The 26379-nt window shown below is 43.2% G+C and overlaps 2 protein-coding genes across 2 annotated transcripts in view; both read left to right on the top strand.

Annotated features, from left to right (window-relative positions):
• Positions 1-24236, top strand: part of LOC310753741 (inositol polyphosphate 5-phosphatase OCRL-like) — a gene marked incomplete at both ends in the record, with an annotated part of 37858 nt that extends 13622 nt beyond the window's left edge. The window contains 6 exons of the mRNA XM_083595085.1: positions 1949-2048; positions 2156-2361; positions 4034-4087; positions 21620-21723; positions 23511-23646; positions 24123-24236. Coding sequence (XP_083451211.1) covers positions 1949-2048; positions 2156-2361; positions 4034-4087; positions 21620-21723; positions 23511-23646; positions 24123-24236 — 714 coding nt within the window. The remainder of the gene's footprint in view (positions 1-1948; positions 2049-2155; positions 2362-4033; positions 4088-21619; positions 21724-23510; positions 23647-24122) is intronic.
• The window catches only part of LOC310753812 (inositol polyphosphate 5-phosphatase OCRL-like), a gene marked incomplete at both ends in the record, with an annotated part of 1016056 nt that overhangs the window by 977923 nt on the left and 11754 nt on the right, over positions 1-26379 (top strand).

Below are 26379 nucleotides of genomic sequence, written 5' to 3'. Positions count from 1 at the left end.
CGAAATTAATTCGTTCCGCAAGTTTTTTCTTCTTGCGAGTTTTTCGTCTTGCGAAGCACGGTTTCCCATAGGAATGCATTGAAAATCAATTAAAGCGTTCCTATGGAGACCGCCTTCAGACCAGGTCCGGGGACAGTCTGTCCCCGGACCTCTTCTGAAGGCTGGCGGGGGGAGAAGGACTTTTCTCCCCACCGCCAGCCTTCAGAACAGCCTTCTGAAGGCTGGCGGTGGGAAGAAAAGCCCTTCTTCCCCCGCCAGCCTTCAGAAGAGTTCCCGCAGGGCTGCCTAGGCTGCGAATAGCAGCCTGCTGCCCGGCGCGAGGGGCGCTCTGAAGCAGAGCGCCCCTCGTGCGGGGCAGACATCTGCAGCTTGGGAAGCCCTGCAGAAGTTCACCGCAGGGCTCCCCAAGCTGCGGATAGCAGCCTGCTGCCCCACACGAGGGGCGCTCTTAAGCAGAGCGCCCCTCGCGCGGGGCAGACATTCGCAGCTTGGGGAGCCCTGCAGGACTTCCCCGCAGGGCTCTCCAAGCTGCAGATAGCAGCCTGCTGCCCCACACGAGGGGCGCTCTTAAGCAGAGCACCCCTCACGCGGGGCAGACATCTGCAGCTTGGGGAGCCGTGCAGGAGTTCCCCGCAGGGCTCTCCAAGCTGCGGATAGCAGCCTGCTGCCCCTCGCGAGGGGCGCTCTGCTTCAGAGCGCCCCTCGTGCAGGGCAGACATTCGCAGCTTGGGGAGCCCTGCAGGACTTCCCCGCAGGGCTCTCCAAGCTGCAGATAGGGGTAGCAGGCTGCTATATTGTATTTTGAGGATGCTGTTCTGAATGTTGGCGGTGGGGAGGAGAACCCTCCTCCCACCGCAAGCCCCGGGAACAGAGGAGAAGCGCTGCACGCCTTCTCCTCTGTTCCCGGACCTCCCACCGCAAGCCTTCAAGACAGGTCCGGGAACAGAGGAGAAGGCGCGCTGCGCTTCCCCGCTGTCCCCGGAGATTTCCCTATGGGCTTTCGTCTTGCGAAGCAAGCCCATAGGGAAATTCGTCTTGCGAAGCCGCTAAAAATCGGAAAACCGTTTCGTCTTGCGGGTTTTTCGTTTAGCGAGGCATTCATCTTGCGGGGCACCACTGTACTCAACTCAAAATCACAATCCAACGCAATCCTTCAAAAATACGCAGAAATATGCAATACTGGGCCCATAACCCTTTGTGGGAATGTTCTGGGGTGCAGGAGAGGATATATTGTGGGATTATATCCTAATCCAACTTGTGCTAACAAGTTCCCAAAGTATCAGCAGAGTTTATAGACATTCCCCTTTAAATTCGCAACGGTAATGCTTGCACAGGTTCGCTAGAACCTCTATAATAATTGCTCTGGTAATTTCCCCCTTTTGATCCCTCTTAAAATACAAGACACAACACAGTCTTTATAAAGTTGAAAAGAGTTTACTCACGTTCTGTTCACAATATGATCCCAGAAGGCAGACACGCTTAAAAAGGTAACATGCATTCAGAATCTATCTTATAGGAAGATAGTCCTTTCCTCCTCTCTTGGCTGAGAGCCAAGAGGGCACCCTGCTTCTTCGAAAGATGAAGATGAGAGAGGCAAGAGGCAAGAGAGAGAGATGGCTGCCTGCCCTGTGCTTTTATCATTTACCTGCACAGGTGAGGCCACACCCACCTCTGGTCACATGCGGAGGAAGTCCGTCCCAGGAAGTTTACCTGCTTGCTGGACTGACATCCCTCCCCATGTTCTAACATGTACACTCTAGGAATGTTGTCACTGACTGCTCCTGTGTTTACATCCCACAGTCCCCCCACCAGTTCCCTGGCTCTGAGCCTTCTTCCCTTGGGGGATCCCCAGTTGGTGCCACCTGCCACTCCTATCTGCATCCAGCCGGCCCAGGACAGCAAGCAATGAACAGAGCTGGTAGACATCCCAGTACCTTGCATCTTCTAGGTGCAGCTGGTGCTCATCTTTGTCAGGAAGGACCAGCTCAGCCGCATCAAGGAAGTGATGAGGGAGACAGTGGGCACAGGCATCATGGGGAAGATGGGGAGTAGACCCTGACAGCGGAATTCCCTATGTCTATCTTTCTGTCTGACTATCTGTTTTTCTAATCTCTGCCAACCAGTTCCCCCCTCTTTCCTGCCTGCTCACTAACAGCCATCTTTGCTCCGCCCCTGCAGGGTAACAAGGGGTGTGTGGCCGAGAGGTTTGTCCGCAACAATACCAGCTTCTGCATTGTCAATTCCCACCTTGCTGCCCACGTGGAAGACTTTGAGCGCCGAAACGAGGATTACAAGGATATCTGTGCCCAGATGAGCTTCCTGCCCCCTGACCAGGGTCTGCTGACAATCATGAAAATGAGTGCGTTTTGAGGGCTTGGAGGGAGAGAGCCTTGGCTGATGTAACTTGTTGGTCTCCGCTATCTGGAGAAGCAAACTGAGTCATGTTTCTGTAACTTTCCTGCCAGTGTGTAGCTCAGGGTAGGCAGCATTTGTTGTCGTTTAGTCGTTTAGTCATGTCCGCCTCTTCGTGAACCCCTGGACCAGAGCACGCCAGGCCCTCCTGTCTTCCACTGCCTCCTGCAGTTTGGTCAAACTCATGCTGGTAGCTTCGAGAACACTATCCAACCATCTCGTCCTCTGTCGTCCCCTTCTCCTTGTGCCCTCCATCTTTCCCAACATCAGAGTCTTTTCCAGGGAGTCTTCTCTTCTCATGAGGTGGCCAAAGTCTTGGAGCCTCAGCTTCACGATCTGTCCTTCCAGTGAGCACTCAGGGCTGATTTCCTTCAGAATGGAGAGGTTTGATCTTCTTGCAGTCCATGGCACTCTCAAGAGTCTCCTCCGGCACCAGAATTCAAAAGCATCAATTCTTCGGTGATCAACCTTCTTTATGGCAGGCAGCATTGTGCTCTCCAAATGTTGATTGACCAAAAGTCCCATAATTGCTAAGAATTGGCCTTGCTGACTGGGGCTCATGAGAGTTCCACTTCAGCAACACCAGGAGGGTGCAGTGTCGGCGATCCCTGCTGCTGCAGCTGCACCACTAAGGTTTCTACTAGAGCAGCCAGAAGTGCCCAGCACTGTAGGCTCCTGCTTCATTCAGGGCAGGCAGATACTAAACATCTGTGGAAGCGAGTGCTGGGCTTCATTCATTAATTTCTGTTTATTGTGGGGATTTCTTCCCCAGAGTGGCTAATTTAAAATAATAATCAGAAATGCACCTCAAGATAATTTAAAGCATTTAAACAGTACCTTAATAGCAGCAGATCTAAAGAGAGCAACATAAACCGAGAGGCAGAGATGTATTAGATTAGATTATAGCAAATGTGGGCAACTTCTCCAGTGATCGGGGTGGGAGTTGCAGTTTGTTAAGGGCAGTAACGCGAAAGCAGAGCGGCCATTTTGCATGGAGAAGGTTCCAGGCTCAGTCACCAGTGTGTGCAGATCGGGCTGGGCATGATCTCTGCCTGAAAGCTGCTGCCAGTCCATGTAGTCAGTCCTGAGCTTGATGGGTCAATGGTCTGCCTCAATATAAGGTAGCTTCCTATGTTCCTGTGTACTACAGCAGGGTTTGGAGGGCCACAAGCGCCCTGCCCATGAATTAACGGACCAGGGGAAAGTCTAAAAGTCTTTGCTGAAAGGACATCAAAGCAGGGGCCAGGTGAACCTCTTTGGGAGATTATTCTGAAAGGTCGGGTGCCATGACTGAAAAGGCCCTGCCATGCTTGAAAGAGCAGGAGTTCCCTGGGAAAGGGATTCTAGTCAGTGGAGAGGCAGTGCAAACATAAGTGGGCCTTCTTCTGGTACCCTTTCCCCAAACCTTGAAACACTTGAAAGGCCAAATGGGATGCTCTGAATTGGGCCTGGAAGCAGTTCAAGAGCCAGTCTAGTTCACAGAGCACTAGCCTAATATGATCATACTGCCCAATCCTAGTTATCAGTCTTACTACATATTGCAGGAAGTGGCAGCAGGCTGCCCCCCGCCCCCCGACCCCGTGAGCTAGCCTGTAGCTGTGGTTGCTTTGCTTTTTTCCAGCATTGTCATCTGATCACTAAAAATGAGCTTCAGAGACTTCTGACCTACGACCAGGTGAGAGACATCTTTGTGTTATATGTGGTGGTTTAGGATATTGCCCTGTTTATTTCCTTTGTCTGGGATACCCCAGCCTAGGCTAGAGAAGCCACTTTCAGGCAGTTAGGAGCAAAGAACATAGGATGACTGCGACTTCTACAAATGCTTTTTAAGGTTGCAGGTTTGTGCAACCTGAATTAGAAGCAAGTCCCAATTAAGTTGGAGGGTTGCCTTGGAATAAGTAGGACTGCTCTGCAGTTTCCCAGTTAGAGGGCTTTCCTAGCTCAGCACACGCTCCAGATGTTGTTGGACTCCCATCAGCCCCAGCATAGCTGCTGTCCAGCAATATCTAAAGGTCTAAGGTTTCCTGCTCTAGGTTTTGCATCTGTCTGGAAAATCTGCGTTGCTCACATGTTCTTATCAGCAGATACTTCCATTAAGTCCAATTAAATTGCTGGTGCTTTTTGTTTTACATTTTTTTCTCCAAGGTTTGTGTGTTCATCATGTTGACGACCTTTCTCCCACTTGGCATAAGGATCATTGGTATTTTGTGTTGAAACAGAGGCCTGATTGCTGCACCTTATGGTGGATTTAAACTCTGTGAGCGTAGTCATGCCTTAGCCCTTTGAGAAGGATGCTGCAAGGAAGGCAAGGGGGGGCAGCCTCAGACTTCCAACATACGCAAAACCATCATAAAACATTAAAAACTTCCCTAAAGGCTGTATAGTTACTTATCTCCTTGACATCTGACGGGAGGGTGTCCCACAGGGCAGGTGCCACTACTCAGAAGGCCCTCTGCCTGCTTCCCTGTAACTTCGCTTCTCACAGTGAGGAAACCGCCAGAAGGCCCTCGGTGCTGGACCCTGATGCCTGGGCTGAACAATGGGGATGGAGACACTCTTTCAGGGCTGAGGCCATTTAGGGCTTTAAAGGTTGGCACCAACAGCCAAATATCTTCCTTGTTCATCTTTAAAAATTAATTTCGGTGAAAGTTTCTCTTTAACATATATCACCACTCCTCTCTTTTTGAGCTTGTCAGACGAAATAAATTCTTGTCCCAATCTCTTATTGATAAGTATTTTCCTGTGTAGCCTCATTACATGTGTTTCCTGAAGACAAATCAAGTCCAATTGTTCTTTTTTTAATATATGAAAAACACCTTTTCTCTTTCGAGGGGAGTTAAGTCCATTACAATTCCAACTTAGAAGTTGCAAAGCCATGATGAATTATTTAATTTTCCCTCCAACTGCACCAAGTTGTTGTTCTTCTTCTGTCGATGGTGTGTCTTTCCCTAGGCCAGGAAGTCCATATGATAGATTTGCAATCTCTGAAGTTCCTAGTCCTGGTACAGTTGGCTCCTCTCCAGAATCCACTTCCTTCTGTAAATCCTCCTCGTGGTCTTTCAGAAAGTTGTCTTTATCATTTACTGTTCTTATTCTTATTTTTCTTCCTTTATACTTGAAAGATAGACCTTGGGGAAATTCCCACCTGAAAAGTATCTTGTTCCTTCTCAATAAAACAACGAGATCTCTGTAATAGGCCCTTACGTCCAGAATGTATTTAGGTATGTCCTTAAAGATCTCCACAGATGAATCTCCAATTTCCAGAGTTTTTTGATAGTGCAAATTCAAAATTTTGTCTCTTTCCTCTTTCGTTCTTAAAGTAATCAAACAGTCTCTTGCCTTATTCCTTCTTTGTCTTCTACCAAGCCTAAATGCACTCAGTATCTTAAATTCATCCTTCCCCAGGTCCTGTTGCCAAAAGTCTGTAAATTCCTTTGTAAGGAAGTCTGCCAAATTATCTTTCTCACTTTCAGGTATTGCTCTGAGTCTCAAATTCCTCTCTTTTCCTTGTAATTCAATCATGGACAGTGTCAAGTCATGTTCCTCAAGTTTTTTATATACTGGTGGTATCTTTTCTTGAACAACAGTTGCAATTTCCTTAGCCTCCTCCGCTAGTTTCCTAGTCGAGGCCGACTCCTCCAATAACTTTTCTATAGACTGAGTATTTGAATTCACCTTCTTTCCCAGCTCATTAATACTTGTAGTGTTCAAGTCTATTTTTGCTGAGGCCTCGGCTACTTGTTTATTTGTCTCTGCAACCTGTTTATTAGTCTCTGCCACCTGTTTAGCTAAATTCTCCAAAGATGCATTTATTTTACCAAGTGCCTGGGCCAACAAGTCTTCAGATGTCATAGCTTTTGACTTAACTTGTAAAGCAGCTGCACCTGCTGTGCCTGCTGCTCCGGATGTTGAGGCCCTTCTCTGTTGTGGAATATCTGTCTTGTATTGTCTCCCAGACCTGGTAGTCTTTTCCTGTCCATCCGCCATAACACTCTCATGCACAGCCCAAGGTCAATCCCACGCCTGGGGAAATTTGTTTTCAAAAGGAATTTTCCACAGCTTGGTTACTTATTGGCTTAGTTGTTATTGCAACAAAGTCTCCTCTAGGGGGACACACTTCCAACTTCACTTTGTAACTTCACTTTGTAACTTTATAAACAATAATCCTTATAAGTCTCTAATATCTCTTAAAAGTCACTCTTTCACTGTCCTTAAACAGTTACTTTCAACAATAATTGTATCTTTCTTTCAGAGTTAAGTAAAAAAAAAAAGTTTTACCCTTAAAGTGTTGACAGTTCATCAGCTTCCCTGTCGTGGGCAGTCCGTTTCCAGGTTTTGGAAGCAGCAGATAAAACTTTTCACCCTTTTTTTTTCTCCTTGCAGGAATAAATCTTGCTCAATTTCACCCCTCTGTCCCTGCCAACAGAGGGGGGATCACCCTTTTGGTGCTGGATTTTAAATCTTTAATAACCTCTTCCCAAGTTGTAGCTTTAAAGTCTCTTTGCTTTGATCTATTTACAAGAACGGAAAGGCAGACTTCCTGTTTGTACCTTTCCCGTTTCGGCCGAATTTGTCTTAAATTTTCTTCTAATATTTACTTGATCCTATTCACGGGTAGTTGTTTTAGTATCCAATTGTCCAGAAAGGAATCAGCGCTCTCCGGCTATGGCTTGCGGCTTCACTCCGTGAAGAGGGTAGACGGCTCTCAGCTCCGCGCCACACACCCCCTTTCCGCTCCGGAGCCTTTAAAAAGGCTCTTTCGCAGCGGGGGGGGGGGGGCGCAAATGGAGCCCGCCGAGCCTCCGAGCTCACAGGCTTCACCGCCTGTGATTTCTTCGGGTCTCCGCTTCGCCGCAGCGGTCAGACCCTCTCTTCACCAAGCCGTGTCCCTCCGGAGCTCGGAGGGAATCCGCCATTAATTCCGCCGGCGCTGACCGGATTGTAGGGGTGTATGCACCAAATGAGGGGAAAGCTGAATTTTTTAAGAAGTTGCATGAGGTACTTTTGGACTATATGGACTATAATATAATTCTGATGGGGGACATGAATGGAGTTGTATCAACAAATATGGATAAGGCACAAAAACAGGTAGTCACTAAAGATGGTAGACTACCAAAAACTTTCTTTGAAATGACTGACAACATGGACTTGATTGACATTTGGAGAACTAAGAACCCTCTGGAGAGAGAGGGAACTTTTTTCTCTGAAGCTAAGATGACATGGACTAGAATTGACCAAATTTGGATTACTAGAGGAATGGCACCAAAGATAAAAAAAGTGGAAATCTGCCCTAAAACTTGCTCTGACCATAATGCTGTAAAGATGGAGATGAAGCAAATAACAACCGGCACCTTTAGATGGAGGATGAATGACGCCCTATTTAGAGATGAAGAAGTACACAGGAAGGCCCAAAAAACTTTGAAAGACTATTTTGAGATAAATATGGCAACAAAGGTTGAAAAAAGAGTAATCTGGGACGCAAGTAAAGCCGTGATGAGAGGGTTTTTGATACAACAGAATGCAATAAAGAAGAGAAGTCGAAACGAGAAAAAAGATAAAATTTTGGAGAAAATAAAAGAAGGAGAGAAAAAATTGAGGGCAAAGCCAAAGTCGCAGGAGATTTTGAGAGAAATAAAATTCTATCAAGTACAATATATGGAATTGATGAATCAGGAAATAGAATGGAAAATTAAACAATTGAGACAAAAGACATTTGAATCAGCGAACAAATGTGGGAAATTACTGGCTTGGCAACTGAAAAAAAGACAAAAATTAAATACCATTACAAATTTGGAAGTAGAAGGAAAAGATATACATAACCCAAATGAGATTAGAAACTGCTTCCAGAGGTACTTCAAACAACTATATGCACAAGGGCCACAGAATGAAATGGACATTGACTGTTTTTTGAAAACAAATGGATTACAAAAAATGTCACAAGAAAGTAAAATAATGCTGAATTGTAAAATATCAGACCAGGAGATAGAAGGTGCCATTCAAAATATGCAATTAGGCAAGTCTCCAGGACCGGATGGGCTGACTGCCAGATACTATAGATCTTTGAAAGAGTGGCTATTACAACCTTTGAAGGAAGTCTGCAATGAGATCTTGGAGGGGAAAAGGGCACCAGAATCGTGGAAAGAGGCCTACATTACACTAATACCAAAAACAGAAACTGAAAAGACTCAACTTAAGAACTACCGCCCGATATCCTTACTAAATGTGGATTACAAAATTTTTGCTGACATCTTGGCTAAGAGACTGAAAAAAGTACTGATGGAAGAGATTCATAAGGACCAAGCGGGCTTTCTCCCGGGAAGACATTTGTCTGACAACTTGAGGAACGTAATTGACATTTTGGAAAAACTAGAAGTGAATATAAACACTAAAGCAGTTCTGATATTTGTGGACGCGGAGAAAGCCTTTGACAATATTTCTTGGAGTTTTATGAAAAAGAACCTACAGGGTATGGGGGTAGGCCAAGGTTTTGAGAATGGTATTGGTGCAATATATTCTGAACAAAAGGCTAAACTAATTGTAAATAATGTGGTTACAGAACAATTTAAGATAGAGAAAGGGACACGACAGGGATGCCCAATTTCCCCACTGCTTTTCATTTCGGTCCTGGAGGTCTTGCTGAATATGATTAGAAGGGACCGGTTGGTTAAAGGTATTCAGGTCGGAGCCAAACAGTATAAATTGAGAGCATTTGCAGATGATCTAGTCTTGACGTTACAGGAGCCAGAATCTAGTACCAAAAGAGTTTTAGAACTAATTCAAGAATTTGGTCAAGTGGCAGGATTTAAATTGAATAAGTCAAAAACTAAGGTTTTGGAGAAAAACGTAACACCGATTGAAAGAGGGAAGTTTCAGAATGAAACAGGTTTATCTATTGTGAAGAAAGTGAAATACCTTGGGGTTAACATGACAGCAAAAAATGGGAACTTGTTTAAAGATAATTATGAAAAATGTTGGGCGGAAGTGAAAAAAGATTTAGAAATTTGGACAAATTTGAAGCTTTCCTTGATGGGTCGAATTGCAGCTATAAAGATGAATGTATTGCCTAGAATGTTGTTTTCGTTTCAAACATTGCAAATTGTGGACAAGATGGACTGTTTCAAGAAGTGGCAGAAAGATATTTCTAAATTTGTCTGGCAGGGCAAGAAGCCAAGAATAAAATTTAAGATATTAACCGATGCAAAAGAAAGGGGTGGATTTGCCCTGCCAGACTTTAAACTTTACTATGAATCAGCAGCATTCTGCTGGTTGAAAGATTGGCTACTTCTTGAGAACACAGACATTTTGGATCTAGAAGGTTTTAACAATGTTTTTGGGTGGCATGCATATCTGTGGTACGACAAGGTTAAAGCTCATAAAGCATTTAAAAATCATATTGTCAGAAGAGCATTGTTTAATGTTTGGACAAGATATAAAGACTTACTTGAAAACAAAACCCCAAGGTGGTTATCACCAATGGAAGCGAAGGCTCAGAAAAAGCTCAATATGGAGGCCAAGTGGCCAAAATATTTTTTTAAAAAAAAAAATAATAATTTTTTATTAAAGGTTTTTATAACAACAACAAACATATAACAAATACATAAACAGACAAAAACAAAAACAAAACAAAAAAATGTACCATTTCATATCTTAATTTCTTATACCTTTCTTCCCCGACTTCCTCATGCCTCCCTTTTCTGTATTCCAAATTCTTATCAATTACTCAGCAAATCTTCCCTTATTTTAATTTGAATTTAATCTGATCTTCCTTGTTCTCCTTGTCTTAACCATTACTAATAGTAACCATTTACTTTCCAGTCCAACATCATTCTAACTTTCATTAATTTTGTAATATTTCTTTAGGTAATCCTTAAACTTTTTCCATTCTTCTTGCCCTGCTTCTCTTCCCTGGTTTCGGATTCTGCTCGTCATTTCTGCCAAACCCATGTAGTCTATCACCTTCGTCTGCCATTCTTCCAGTGTGGGTAATTCTTGCGTCTTCCAGTACTTCGCAATAAGTATTCTAGCTGCTGTTGTGGCATACAAAAAGAAAGTTATATCCATCTTTAACACCCCCTGTCCGACAATACCCAAGAGAAAGGCCTCTGGTTTCTTAGGGAAAGTATATTTAAATACCTTTTTTAGTTCATTATAGATCATTTCCCAGAATGCCTTAATCTTCGGGCACGTCCACCAAAGGTGAAAAAATGTACCTTCCTTTTCTTTACATTTCCAACATTTATTGTCAGGCAAGTGGTAAATCTTTGCAAGCTTGACTGGGGTTATGTACCACCTATATATCATTTTCATAATATTTTCTCTTAAGGCGTTACATGCCGTAAATTTTATCCCGGTGGTCCACAACTTTTCCCAATCAGCAAACAAAATATTATGACCAATGTCCTGAGCCCATTTAATCATAGCTGATTTAACCGTTTCATCTTGTGTATTCCATTTCAGCAGCAAATTGTACATTTTTGACAAATTCTTAGTACTGGGTTCTAACAATTCTGTTTCCAATTTTGATTTTTCCACCTGGAAGCAAATTTTACTGTCCAATTTAAACGCTTCATTTATTTGATGATAGTGCAACCAATCTCTCACCTTCCCTTTTAATTTCTCAAAACTCTGCAATCTCAGTTTGTCCCCTTCCTTTTCCAAAATTTCCCAGTATCTTGGCCACTTCGACTCCATGTTTAACTTTTTAACTGCCTTAGCTTCCATTGGCGACAGCCACCTTGGAGTTTTATTTTCCAGCAAATCTTTATATCTGATCCAAACATTTAATAGTGCCTTTCTGACAATATGGTTTTTGAAACTTTTGTGTGCTTTAACCTTGTCATACCACAAATATGCATGCCACCCAAAAATGTTATTAAAACCTTCCAAATCCAAAATGTCTGTGTTTTCAAGAAGCAGCCATTCTTTCAGCCAGCAGAAAGCTGCCGCTTCATAGTAAAGTTTAAAGTCTGGCAGGGCAAACCCCCCTCTTTCCTTTGAATCCGTTAGTATCTTAAATTTAATTCTGGGCTTCTTGCCCTGCCAGACAAATTTAGATATATCTTTTTGCCACTTCTTGAAACAGTCCATTTTCTCCATTATTTGCAATGCTTGGAACAAAAACAACATTCTTGGCAATACATTCATTTTTATAACTGCAATTCGACCTAACAAGGAAAGCTTTAAGTTTGACCAGATCTCCAAATCTTTTTTCACTTCTGTCCAAGTTTTTTCATAATTGTCTTTAAATAGGTTCACATTCTTAGCTGTCATATTTATACCCAAATATTTCACTTTTTTAACCACGGTCAACCCTGTCTCATTCTGAAACCTTTCTTTTTCAATCTGTGTTAAATTTTTCTCCAATACCTTTGTCTTTAACTTATTCAATTTAAATCCTGCCAATTGACCAAACTCTTGAATTATTTCCAAAACTCTTTTCGTAATAGCTTCTGGCTCTTGCAATGTAAGTACTAAGTCATCTGCAAATGCTCTCAATTTGTATTGTTTAGCTCCGACCTGAATCCCTTTAACCAACTGGTCCCTCCTAATCATATTAAGCAAAACCTCCAGGACCGATATAAAAAGTAGTGGGGAGATAGGGCACCCCTGACGTGTCCCTTTTTCAATCTTGAACTCTTCTGTAACCACATTATTTACAATTAGTTTTGCTTTCTGTTCTGAGTATATTGCACCTATACCATTCTCAAACCCTTGGCCTACCCCCATCCCCCGGAGGTTCTTCAACATAAAACTCCAAGAAATGTTGTCAAAGGCTTTCTCGGCGTCCACAAATATCAAAACAGCCTTAGTGTTTATATTCACTTCCAGCTTTTCCAAAATGTCAATTATATTCCTTACATTATCCGACAAATGCCTTTTTGGGAGAAAGCCCGCTTGGTCCCCGTGAATCTCCTCCATCAAAACTCTTTTCAGTCTCTTTGCTAAAATATCAGCAAAGATTTTGTAGTCCACATTCAATAACGAGATGGGTCGGTAGTTTTTAAGTTGGGTCTTTTCAGTCTCTGTCTTTGGTATAAGTGTGATGTAGGCCTCTCTCCACGTATTGGGTGCCCTTTTCCCCTCCATAATCTCATTGCAGACTTCCTTCAGAGGTTGTATCAACCCTTCCTTCAAAACTTTGTAATATTTGGAAGTCAGTCCATCCGGTCCGGGGGATTTGCCCAGCGTCATGCCTTGAATGGCATCTTCTATTTCTTGTGCTGATATCTCCTGGTTCAGAATTGTCTTACTTTCTTGCGAAACCTTTTTCAGCCCATTTTCCTCGAGGAATTGTTGTATATCCATTTCTTTCTGCGGCCCTTGTGTGTAAAGCTGTCTAAAGTAGTTCTGAAAACAGTTCCTAATTTCCGCTGGGTTGCTTATATTCTTTCCTTCCACTTCTATATTTGTTACCGTGTTGAGTTTTTGTCTCTTCTTTATTTGCCAAGCCAATAACTTGCCACATTTATCAGCAGATTCAAAGGTCTTTTGTCTCATTTGCTTAATTTTCCACTCTACTTCTTGATTCGTCAGTTCCATATATTGTGTTTGGTGAAATTTAATTTCTCTTAAAATCTCTTGCGATTTTGGCTTCAACCTTAATTTCTTTTCCCCCTCTTTTATCTTTTCCAGAATTTTTTCCTTCCTTTCATTTTGCTTTCTGTTCTTTAATGTATTTTGTTGTATCAAGAACCCTCTCATCACGGCTTTACTTGCGTCCCATACTATTCTTTTTTCTACTTTAGTCCTTAAGTTAATTTCAAAATAGTCTTTCAAAGTTTTTTGGGCCTTCTTACAAATCTCCTCATCTCTGAATAAGATGTCATTCAATCTCCATCTGAAGGAACCAGTTGTTGTTTGCCTCATCACCATCTTTACTGCGTTGTGGTCGGAGAAGGTTTTTGGGCAGATTTCCACTTTCTTTATGTTCGGCGCCATACTGCTAGTCACCCAAATTTGGTCAATCCTTGTCCATGTCATTTTGGCTTCAGAAAAGAAGGTTCTCTCTCTTTCTAATGGGTGTTTTGTTCTCCAAATGTCAATCAAGTCCATATTGTCAGTCATTTCAAAAAAGGTCTTTGGTAGTCTTCCATCTTTTGTCACTACCTGTCTTTGTGCTTTATCCATATTTGTTGAAACTACTCCATTCATGTCTCCCATCAAAATTAATTTGTAATCCAAATAGTCCATCAAAATTTCATGCAACTTCTTAAAGAATTCAGCTTTCCCTTCATTTGGTGCATAGATTCCCACTATCAAAAACTTTTCTCCTTGAGATTGGATTTCAATTGCCAAATATCTTCCTTGGTCATCTTTAAAAATTTGTTTCGGTTGCAGCTTTTCCTTTGCATAAATCACCACTCCTCTCTTTTTTACTCTGTCTGAAGATATAAATTCTTGTCCCAATCTTTTATTTATTAATAATTTCCTATGTGCTCTTGTCACATGGGTCTCTTGTAGACAAATCAAGTCCAATTGGTCTTTCTTCAAGGCATGAAATATATTTTTCCTTTTTCTGGGAATATTTAAACCGTTACAATTCCAGGTTAGAAGTTGCAGAGCCATGATGGGGTTATTTACTCTTTCCTCCTACAGCTCCCAGTTTTTGTTCCTCGTTTGTCGGTGGTTCCGTATCCGTATCTAATGAAGGATGCCCTTGTCCTGGAAACGTCTCTTTCTGTAGGTCTTCTTCGTGTTCTCCCAAGAACTTGTCTTTATCACTCACTGTCCTTATTCTTCTTTTCTTCCCCTTGTATTTAAAAGACAAGCCTTGGGGAAATTCCCACCTGAATGGTATGTAGTTCCTTTTCAGCAGTGTCACCAAGTCTTTGTAGAATCCTCTTGCGTCCAAAATACTTTTGGGAATGTCTTTAAAAATCTCAATATGAAAATCTTCAATTCGAAGGGTTGTTTGGTAGTGCAGGTTCAATATTTTGTCTCGCTCCTCCTTTGATCTTAGAGTTATTAAACAGTCTCTGGGTCTGTTCTTCCTCTGCCTTGCTCCCAATCTAAATGCACTTTCTATCTTAAATTCTTCTTTGTCCAGCTCCTGCTTCCAAAAGTCAGAAAATTCTTTTGTCAGATAGTCCACCAGGTTGTCTCCTTCCTTTTCCGGCACAAGTCTAATCCTTAGGTTCCTCTCCTTGCGTTGCATATCCTGCATAGACACTGGTGGGAACTTTTCCTCAGCAGCAGTTGCAATTTCTTTAGCTTCCTCAGCTATCTTTCGTGTTGTAGATGAATCTTCCAGTAGCTTCCCAATTGCTTCTGCATTTGAGTTCACTTTGTTCCCAAGGTCGGTTATACTTTTTGTGTTTAAATCAATTTTCCCAGAGATTTCTTCAATTTTCTTATTTGTTTCAGCAACTTGTACTTTAGTTTCTGCGCCTTGCTTTTTTAATTCCTCCAAAGAGTCATTTATCCTCCCCAGTACCTTAGCAAATGATTCTTCTGAAGACATTGTTTTCACTTTTGTCTTTGCAACAACTGTAGTTCCAGAGGCTCCTGTTACAGAAGCCCTTCTTTGCATGGAAGGATCCACTTTGTATTGTCTGCCAGATCTCAAGGTTGTTTCTTGTGGATCCTCTTTCTCCTTACCATCTGCCATAACAAAGTCTTTTATTCAAGGTCATTCCCACACTCTTGAGCTGTCAGACAAAAGTTCTCAGGCTTTAAATTCCACTTGTTGCTGAAACAATTTGTAAATCCTCTAGAGGGCGTGAAGTCAATTCTTTACCTTCAAATTTAGTCCCACACTCTCCAGAAAAGAAAACAAAAGAAAACAAAAGTCCTCCTAGTTCCTTTCAAATATTCTTTTCTCTTTCTGCAGAATCCAGATCAGTAATCCCCTGCAAGTATCTTTATTGTGCAACAAAGTAAGTGCTTCAGGTTGAGAGTAGCCAAAGTCAATTAAAGATACTTTTTTACCTTCTTATAGCAACAGTCCTTAGCCGGTTCCTTTTCTCCGGCAATCCGATCCCCAGGTATAAGGGCAGCGGTAAATAGCTCAATTTCTTTTGAATTGGCAGGAAAACACTTTAAAATCTTCTTCCCCCCCCTCCTGCCTTCGGGGAGGGAGTTCTTTGCTTGGTGGTGGATTTCTTAATTCCCACAGCTCTCTTTTCAAACAGTTACAGCTTAAATGTCTTTCGCTTTGATCTTGCTACAGAACGGAAAGCAGACTTCCTTTTTGATGCTTGTCCGTCTCGGTGCCCAATTTCTTTAATTTTAGTGTCCAATTGTATTTTAGAAGTCAATCCTACTCACGGATAGTTGTTCTTTTTAGTCCGAATTCACCGGAAGAAATCAGCGCTCTCCGCTAATGGCGACGCGGCTTCGCTTCGCAGGCTGGGTGGAAACGACTCTCGGCACCGCTCCACACACCCTCCGCTGATCCGCAGCCTTTAAAAAGGCTATTTCACAGCGTCGGGGGGGCGCAAAGGTGCCCGCCGAGTCTCCAGTTCACAGGCTACGCGCCTGTGATTTTTGAGGGTCCCCGCTCCGCCGTAGCTGGCAGGACCCGAACCCACGAAGCAGATCTCTCCCGGAGCTCCGGGGGAGATCCGCCATTACGCGCTGGCGCTAACCGGAAGTCCAAGTGGCCAAAAATATTGGGAGATTTTGGAACAAGAAGGTGACAAATTGAAATTGCAGAGTTTGGGGAAACTAAAAGATAAGGTGCGAGACTGGCCTAATTATTTTCAGATAATGGAGTCTTATAATTTGGACAAGAAAATTGGCTTCCAGGTGGGAAAATCCAAACTGGAAACAGAACTTTTAGAACCCAAAACTAAGATACTGTCAAGAATGTATAACTTGCTGCTGAAATGGAATACTCAGGAAGAAACGGTTAAATCTGCTATGATTAAATGGGCACAAGATGTTGGACATAACATCATGTTTGCTGACTGGGAACAGTTGTGGACCACAGGTATGAAATTTACGGCATGTAATGCCTTAAGAGAAAATATTATGAAAATGATATATAGGTGGTACATGACCCCAGTCAAGCTTGCAAAAATTTACGATTTGCCCGATAATAAATGTTGGAAATGTAAAGAAATTGAAGGTACTTTTTTTCACCTTTGGTGGACGTGCCCTAGGATTAAGGCTTTCTGGGAAATGATTTATAATGAATTGAAAAAGGTATTTAAATATACCTTTGTGAAGAAACCAGAGGCCTTTCTCCTGGGCATGGTCGGCTAATTGGTGTTAAAAAAGGATAGAACTTTCTTTATGTATGCTACAACAGCAGCAAGAATACTCATTGCAAAGTATTGGAAGACGCAAGATCTACCCACTCTGGAAGAATGGCAGACGAAATTGATTGACTTTATGGGACTGGCAGAATTGACTGGCAGAATCTGTGACCAGGGAGAAGAATCGGCAGCAGAAGAATGGAAGAAATTCAAAGACTATTTGCAGAAATATTGTAACATTAAGGAACATTGAGTGATGTTGGATTGAAATTAAGGGGTTATTAGCTGTAATGATACAAAAGAATATGAAAAAATAGTTCTTTTTTGTACATAAGTAAAAGTATAAGTTACAATAATTTAAGAAGATGGATTGAAAATAAGGTTTATAGCTGTAATGCTATGAGATAAGGATTTGCTGGATGAACAATTTGAACTGGAATACAAGAAGGGGAGGTATGAGGAGGTCAAGGAAATATGTTATTGGAAAATATGATATGAAATTTATGTGTTTTTAATATTTCTTCTTTTTAATATTTTTTTCTCTTTTCTCTTTTTCTTTTTGGTTTGTATAAAATGGAAAATCTTAATAAATATCTTTTTTTTAAAAAAAATAAAAATTAAAGGTTGGCACCAACACTCAGAATTGTGCTCAGAAACGTCCTGGGAGCCAACGTAGGATGCAAAAGGATGGTTTTGCAGTTGCTCATAGTGTCGGGGTGTATTCTGGTGGTTGTTAACAGTTTGTATGGATTATTGGTACATATAACATTGCATATTGTAGGTATGGCTAACCTGTGGTCTGCCAGATGTTACTGAGCTACAGTTCCTGTTGGCTCCAGCCATCATGGCCAGTAATCAGGGATGATGGGAATTGTAGTTCTGCAGCATTGTGAGGGCCACGTGTCTGCTGCTCCTGAGTTAGAGGATTTTCCTGTCGTGTGATGCAGCAAAGTAATTTAAGATGACATGGGGCAAAAATGCACAAGCATCCTGTACCTTTAATAATTGTGTATAAGATAGGATTTCAGCAGGTATACCCCTTTTTTTGCACTTGGCTAACCTACTAGTAGGGATGCGGGTGGCGCTGTGGGTTAAACCACAGAGCCTAGGGCTTGACGATCAGAAGGTCGGCGGTTCGAATCCCGGCGGTTCGAAACTGAGAGCGAAACCAAAGTCACAAGAGATTCTGAGAGAAATAAAGTTATACCAAGTCCAATATATGAAAGTGATGAATCAGGAAATAGAATGGAAAATTAAACAGATGAGACAAAGGACATTTGAATCGGCTAATAAATGTGGGAAACTGTTAGCTTGGCAAATGAAAAAAAGACAAAAACTTAACACCATTACTAATTTAGAAGTGGAAGGAAAGAATATACAGAATCCAGTGGAAATTAGAAAATGTTTCCAGAGGTACTTTAAACAGTTATATACACAAGGGCCACAGAAAGAGATTGATATAGACCAATTCTTAAAAACAAATGGATTACAAAAAATCTCTCAAGAAAACAAGTTAATGTTGAACTATAAAATAACAGAACAGGAGATAGAAGGTGCCATCCAGAATATGCAGTTGGGCAAATCTCCAGGGCCGGATGGTTTAACCTCAAAATACTATAGATCCTTGAAAGATTGGATAATTCAACCACTAAAGGAGGTTTGTAATGAAATTTTGGAGGGGAAAAAGCGCCAGAGTCGTGGAATGAAGCCTACATTACACTTGTACCGAAAACTGAGTCCGAAAAGACACAACTTAAGAACTACCGCCCCATATCCCTGCTTAACGTGGATTATAAAATTTTTGCAGATATTTTGGCTAAAAGATTAAAAAAAGTATTAGTGGAGGAGATACATAAAGACCAAGCTGGCTTTCTCCCGGGTAGACACTTGTCTGACAATACGAAAAATATAATTAACATTCTGGAAAAACTGCAAGTGAACATTAATACTAAAGCAGTTCTAATATTTGTAGATGCGGAGAAAGCTTTTGATAATATTTCTTGGAGTTTTATGAAGAAAAATCTTCAGGGGATGGGGGTTGGTCAAGGCTTTGAAAATGGTATAGGTGCAATTTACTCAGAACAAAAGGCTAAACTAATTGTTAACAATGTGGTGACAGAGGAATTTAAGATAGAGAAAGGGACACGACAAGGCTGCCCAATTTCCCCATTGCTCTTTATTTCGGTCCTGGAGGTTTTGCTAAATATGATTAGAAGGGACCATCTGATTAAAGGTATACAGGTCGGAGCCAAACAGTACAAATTGAAAGCTTTTGCAGATGACTTAGTACTGACACTACAGGAGCCAGAATCTAGTACTAAAAGAGTATTGGAACTGATTCAAGAATTTGGTCAAGTGGCAGCATTTAAGTTGAACAAGCTAAAAACTAAGGTTCTTGAAAAAAATTTAACATCGATTGAGAAAGAGAGGTTTCAGAAGGAGACAGGTTTAACACTGGTCAAGAAAGTAAAATACCTGGGGGTTAATATGACCGCTAAGAACTTAAATTTATTTAAAGATAACTATGAGAAATGTTGGTCAGAAGTGAAAAATGATCTAGAAATATGGTCAAATCTGAAGCTTTCCTTGCTAGGTCGAATTGCTGTTATAAAGATGAATGTATTGCCAAGAATGTTATTTTTGTTTCAATCACTGCAAATTTTGGACAAAATGGACTGTTTCAAGAAGTGGCAGAGAGACATTTCTAGATTTGTCTGGCAGGGCAAGAAGCCCAGAATAAAATTTAAAATATTAACCGATGTAAAGGAAAGAGGTGGATTTGCCCTGCCAGACCTTAAACTATATTATGAATCAGCAGCATTTTGCTGGCTGAAAGAATGGCTGCTTCTTGAGAACACAGACATTTTGGATTTAGAAGGCTTTAATAACGTTTTTGGGTGGCATGCATATCTGTGGTATGACAAGGTTAAAGCACACAAAGCATTTAAAAATCATATTGTCAGGAAAGCATTGTTTAATGTCTGGATAAGATATAAAGATTTACTTGAAAACAAAACCCCAAGGTGGTTGTCACCGATGGAAGCGAAGGCTCAGAAAAAGCTCAATATGGAGGCCAAATGGCCGAAATATTGGGAGATTTTGGAACAAGAAGGAGATAAATTGAAATTGCAGAGTTTTGAGAAACTAAAAGATAAAGTGCGAGACTGGCTTCATTACTATCAGATAAGGGAGGCTTACAATCTGGACAAAAAAATTGGCTTCCAGGTGGAAAAATCAAAATTGGAAACAGAACTGTTAGACCCCAAAACTAAGATATTATCAAGAATGTATAACTTGCTGTTGAAATGGAATACTCAGGATGAAACGGTTAAGTCTGCTAGGATTAAATGGGCACAAGATGTTGGACATAACATTATGTTTGCTGACTGGGAACAGTTGTGGACCACAGGTATGAAATTTACGGCATGTAATGCCCTAAGAGAGAATATTATGAAAATGATATACAGGTGGTATATGACACCAGTCAAGCTTGCAAAAATCTACCATTTGCCCGATAATAAATGTTGGAAATGTAAAGATAATGAAGGCACATTCTTTCACCTTTGGTGGACGTGCCCAAGGATTAAGGCTTTCTGGGAGATGATATATAATGAAATGAAAAGGGTATTTAAATATACCTTCCTGAAGAAACCAGAGGCCTTTCTCCTGGGCATGGTCGGCCAATTGGTGTTAAAGAAGGATAGAACTCTTTTTATGTACGCCACAACAGCAGCAAGAATACTCATAGCAAAGTACTGGAAGACACAAGATCTACCCACCTTGGAAGAATGGCAGATGAAAGTGATAGACTATATGGAATTGGCGAAAATGACTGGCAGAATCCAAGACCAGGGAGAAGAGTTGGTGGAAGAAGATTGGAAGAAATTTAAAGATTATTTACAGAAACATTGTAAAATTAAGGAATGTTAAAATGATGTCGGAATGAAATGAAGCGGTTTTAGCAATAATGTTAAAAAGGAGTATATAAAAATGGATTGTTAATAGATGAAATTATAAAGTTATCATATGTTAAGATAAAGAATTAAGATGAAAACAAAGAGGGAAAGGATTTGCTGAATTAACCATTCGAACTGGAATACAAAAAAGGGAGGTGTGAGGAGGTCAGGGAAACAAGTAAATGAAAGGCAAGGCATGGAAAGATGGATCTATTTTTAACTGTCTTTATTTTCTCTGAATTTTGTATTCTTTGTTTTCTTTTTTCTCTTTCTTTATTATTTTTGTAATTTCTTTTGAAACTTTAATAAATATCATTTAAAAAAAATGCACAAGCATCCTGTAGCTTTAATAATTGTGTATAAGATAGGATTTCAGCAGGTATACCCCTTTTTTTGCATTTGGCTAAACTACTAGTAGGGACGCGGGTGGCGCTGTGGGTTAAACCACAGAGCCTAGGGCTTGACGATCAGAAGGTCGGCGGTTCGAATCCCCGCGACGGGGTGAGCTTCCCTTGCTTGGTCCCTGTTCCTGCCAACCTAGCAGTTCGAAAGCACGTCTAAGTGCAAGTAGATAAATAGGTACCGCTCCAGCGGGAAGGTAAACACCGTTTCTGTGTGCTGCTCTGGTTCACCAGAAGCGGCTTAGTCATGCTGGCCACATGACCCGGAAGCTGTACGCCGGCTCCCTTGGCCAATAAAGCGAGATGAGCGCCGCAACCCCAGAGTCGGTCACAACTGAACCTAATGGTCAGGGGTCCCTTTGTTGTTGTTGTTGTTTAGTCGTTTAGTCGTGTCTGCCTCTTCGTGACCCCATGGACCAGAGCACGCCAGGCACTCCTGTCTTCCACTGCCTCCCGCAGTTTGGTCAGACTCATGTTTGTAGCTTCGAGAACACTGTCCAACCAGGGGTCCCTTTACCTTTACCTTTACCTTTAACCTACTAGTACTTCACCTTGGTCTTCCAGCACAACAGTGGCTGTTAATAGACTCCATTGTCAGGCAACAGGGGGTCTTTTGCTTCTCTGCTGATAAGCGATTTCTTTTTGGCTTTAGCTAAACATTCAGTGTACCCAAAAGACAGCTTTTGCTGATTTCACAGAGGGAGAGATCAAGTTCATCCTGACGTACAAATTCGACTCTAAAACAGATCCTGCTTGATAGTTGAGCCTTTGTAAGTAAGTCCTCTCAATCATTCTTCTGCAAGGCTTGTTTGTTTTTCCTAGTCTGCTGAGATGCTAGTAGTGTCCTGCCTTTCCATCCTCCTGAGCAGGCTAGCAAAAAATATATTTTAAACATGGCTTTCTGCTAAGCAAGCTGTTGGAGGAGGGCTAGAGTTGAGGGCTGGACGGACTTCCTTTCCTCTGCAGCCAGAATGGACACCAAGCCACAGAGGAAGAGAGAGATCCAGCTCTCCTTCACCTGCTCGCTCTGCTTGCATGGAATTCCGGGTTGCCAAAGGCTGCTAGGCGAGTTGTGAAATGCAAGGCTGTGATATGTTGTCTTCCTCAAGCCATCCCTGCTCAAAGTCTCTGGAAATGTTTTGGCTCCTTTTCCACAAGCAGCCTTTCCCCCACATTTGTCCTGATAACCAGCATCCTCTGTTTCATGGCGTGTTTAAGCAGAGAATCCTCTTTGTGTCAAGGAAGTCTGGGAATTAGACTTGGTGCTCTCTCAAGATGAGTCTGCCAGGGCATAAGAGCATGAGAGCAGCCCTGCTGGATCAGGCCATTGGTCCATCTGGCCCAGCATCCTGTTCTCACATTGGCCAATGAGATGCCTCTTGGGGAGCCCACAAACAGGACCTGGGTGCAACAGCACGCTCCCCTCCTCCAAGCTATACTGCTTCTCTTGGTGGAGTATGTTCTGTGGCCATTATGGCTAGTAGCCATTGAGCCTCACCAGCCATGATTTGGCATATTCTTGTGGTTCTTGACAACTGTCAGAAGCCACCTAGGCCTGCTAGTTTCATTGCTCTTGCTGTGGTAATGGGGAAATCAAAAGGACAGGCGGAACATGTAGTGATGAAGCCGGAAAACGGCAGGCTCCTTTGGGCAGCATTTCAGGTGCCAGAAAGGGTCTTTTGGATCACTGAAAAAATAGTGTCTGAACAAGAATAACGGGGCCCCTTGCTTTGGGGAAGGATCATCATTTGGTGGTGTGCCATATTGTTATGTACTGAGTTGAATAGGATCCAAACTGCAGCAGTCTGATTGGTCCTAGAACAATAGGATCCAAATTGCAGCAGTCTGATTGGTCCTAGAACAATAGGATTCAGAATGCAGCAGTCTGATTGGTCCTAGAACAATGCAGCAGTATGATTGGTTGGAAGGAACCACCCAATCATGCTCCAGATATAAGTGAATCCACAACCTGATTGGCTTACAGTAGAATTCCAGAATTAGCCAATCATGTGCAGCCCATTGTGTAAATAATGTATATAAAGCAGATACTTTGAGGGGACATTCATTCATTCCTCCTCACCACTATGAGCTGAATAAAGAGCATGAAATCACTTTACGACTCTGAGTATATTTCACATATGCTTTGTATGCAGAGTCTCAAGTTGAAAGGCACCTCCACCTGAAAAAGGATTGGGCCACAGAGAGCTGCTGCCAGCAAGAAGAGACTTAATTAATTAATTGTGGGGTTGGAAGGAATCACGAGGGTCATCTAGTCCAACCCCCTGCAATGTAGGAATCCAAACTGGGGGAGGTCAGAAATTCATTCTGACCTGGTAGAAGGCAGCTTTTGATTTCCTGACAACTCTCTCCATGAGGCAAAATGCCTGCACACCTGCAAGGTCCACCCCTTCAGAAGTTGGACTCCCAAGCCCCATCATCTCCAGCTCTTGACCGTGGTCAAGATCACAGGCCGTGTGTGGAGCCAAAGTTGGACTGTGTGAGCCTTGTGTGTTGCCTCAGCCAGTCCAACTGTCTCCTTGCAGTGGGAAGTGCCGTGTGCCAGCATGGTGTGAGCCAATCCTCTGGAGAGGAGGCAGCGTGAATCAGCTCAGCTACCGAAGCCACATGGAATTTAAAAGGAGCAACCACAAGCCCGTCAGCTCCCTCTTCCTCACAGGGGTAACACCTGCCCTGGCCAGGGCTATCGTCTATTCAGGGTTTTTAGTTGCCTGCTATGTGGCACCTCCTCGAATCTGGGCAGGCCCTGACCAACAACCAGGCCCCTTTCCACAGAGCTCCTCCTTGGCCAATGACTTCCGGTGCAAGGAGTGGGCAGGTTTTGGCTTCCATTCTCCACTCTTCTGAGTACACGCTGCTCCTGCAGGCATGGCAGACCACATGGGATGAAATGTACACCTTAACCGTTGGCTCCATTCATGCAATGGAGCTTCTGTGGTACTTGGCTTGGAGAATTTGGCTTCAGCCCATTGGCTCTGGAAGTCACAGCCGCTGCCGTCCTGGGGAAGCTCTCAGAGTTACAGTACTTGCCTCTTTCAGGGCTGGGAACAGGGGGGTGCATCAGGCCTTTCTGCTCTTAACTCATAACCCCCCCTTTCAGTCCATAGCCCCAACAAATGTGCTCTGCCCCCCCATAGGTGAAGGTTGTGGATGACCGACGGTACCGGAAAGTGTTTGAGGATATTGTTCAGTTGATGGACAGGATGGAGAACGAATTCCTTCCCTCCCTGGAGGGAGGTAAAGACGAATAGGATCCTCTCCAACCCCTTAGAGAGGGTTTGCTGCAAAAAGACCAGGGGGGAAAGAAGCCCTTGGCCCATCTAGCTCAGTCTTGAGCGGTTCCCCAGGATTTCCGGGGGATCTCTCCCAGCCCTACCTGGAGATGCTGGGGATAGAACCTGGGACCTTTGCATGCAAGGCAGATGCCCTTCCACTGAGCGGCAGCCTCTTCCTCTTCCTCGCAGGCAAAGACTCCAGGGGTAGCCAGCGTGGTGCCCTCCAGATGCTGGACTACAACTCCCATCATCCCCAGCCAACATGGCCAGTGGCAAGTGCAGCAATATCTGGAGAGCCCCACGTGGACCTGTTGCATGTGCAGTCCCCTAAATGAGAGCCCGGGGCCAAGGACAAACTTCCCCCTGGAGCACGTTTCCTTGCCTCTGCTGAAGGCAAGCACTCTCTTTCCTCCCCCCCCCCTTTTGCTCTGCAGTTTCCGTTTGAGAATGTGAAGTTCCGGCAGCTGCAGAAGGAGAAGTTCCAGATCACAAACAACGGGCAGGTCACCCTCCACTTCTCCTTTATCCCTAAGCTCGGTGACAGCCAGTATTGTAAGCCATGGCTTCGCGCTGAGCCCTGTGAGGGATACTTGGAGCCCAGCGCGTCTCTCTCTGGAATCAAAGAACTGTAGAGTTGGAAAGGGACCCCAAGGGTCATCTAGGGAAGGCCTTCCTTTTCTCCTCCTCTTCCCAACCCTCCTCCCTCAAACCTTGGGAGTTTGGTAGAGCAGGGGAGGCTTAACATTTGTGGGCTGCATTGCCCCATGCTCAAGCCTCCAAGGGCCACACGTCAAAGCAGCTGAGCCCAAAGTGTAAAAGTGTGTGTGACCAGCTTTAAACACACACACACACACACACACACACACACACACACACACACACACACATGAATTGAAGCCAAACAATGCTGGAGGGTCCCCAAACACCTTTTGGCATCGCAGGGAACCAGTGAGAGCAGTCCGTCCAAAAATTACTTTTTTTAAAAAAATAATGCCTATTTTTATGTTGTGGAGGCACAAAAATATCTTGGGGAACATATAGAACTAGCCAAACTTTTAAAAACTCAATGAAATGTAAACTAAAAAAGAAAGTTACATTGGGGCGCAAAAATCCTTTAGGAGACAAATAAATGCTTTCCCTTTTTATATTCTTTTGTTAGGATCACTTTCTCTCACCCCCCAGTATCCTGTCACCATCTTCTGTGCAGCTGCTGCTTTGGAGGACTAGAGAGGAAAGTGGGGTGGGGGTGGGGGGAACTGAGTCGCTTCTTCTCCTAATTCTTGAAGTTAAGGTTTCCCCCATACACCTGTGAGAACAGGATGCTGTACTAGATGGGCCATTGGCCTGATCCAGCAGGCTCGCATTGTTTCCTTCTGTTCAATTCTTCACTGTCTTCACTTTTAATTTACAGACAAGCCAACTTGGCTGTGCCAAAGAGTGTATCTACCTGACCTCCTCCTGTTTTATGTGAGTCGGGGGACATTTCCCTGGATGTGTACGTCAGCAAGGAAGATCATACTGAGGCTATCTTTGTCCTTCACCTTGACCCTGGCAAGGACTATTTCCTCACCATCAGTGGGAGCTACCTACCAAGCTGCTTCAGGACCTCCTTGGAAGCCTTGTGCTGAATGTCTACCCTTCCCACTCTGCTTGCCTGCTTGAAAAACAGCTGCTCTTCCACTCAGAAATGTGGGGGCTGGGGGTCCTCCGCTGCATTCAGCTTCAGCTTCTGTAGCTGTGCATCCGCTTCCTGTGTGCTGTTCATGCCCTTTGTTTGCCTTGACTGAGTCATCGCAGGTTCTGGTCCTCCCACCTGCTCTTTCGCAGGGCCACTGAACCGTGTGCATTTCCCTGCCATCTGCCCAGATACTGTTCAGCCAACGGGCTGTTTCTTTCTCTTCTCAGGGCCTGTGCCATTAACACCCTTGGTTGTCTTTTGCTCTTGCCTTCCTCCTCTGATCTCAGGGAGAAGACAGCTTCCTAAAAAAGGTAACAGTTGGTTTGCTATCCTCTAGATGTTCTTGTAGCGGGCTCAAATCAGGTACAGGCAACGCCCCGTTTACACGGGGGTTGCGTTCCGAGGTACCGTGCGTTTAAATGAAATTGCGTATATTGGGGA

Source organism: Podarcis filfolensis, assembly GCF_964270895.1.
Source record: "Podarcis filfolensis genome assembly, chromosome: W".
Taxonomy (NCBI): Eukaryota; Metazoa; Chordata; class Lepidosauria; order Squamata; family Lacertidae; genus Podarcis; species Podarcis filfolensis.
This window is presented reverse-complemented; position numbering and strand designations above follow the sequence as displayed.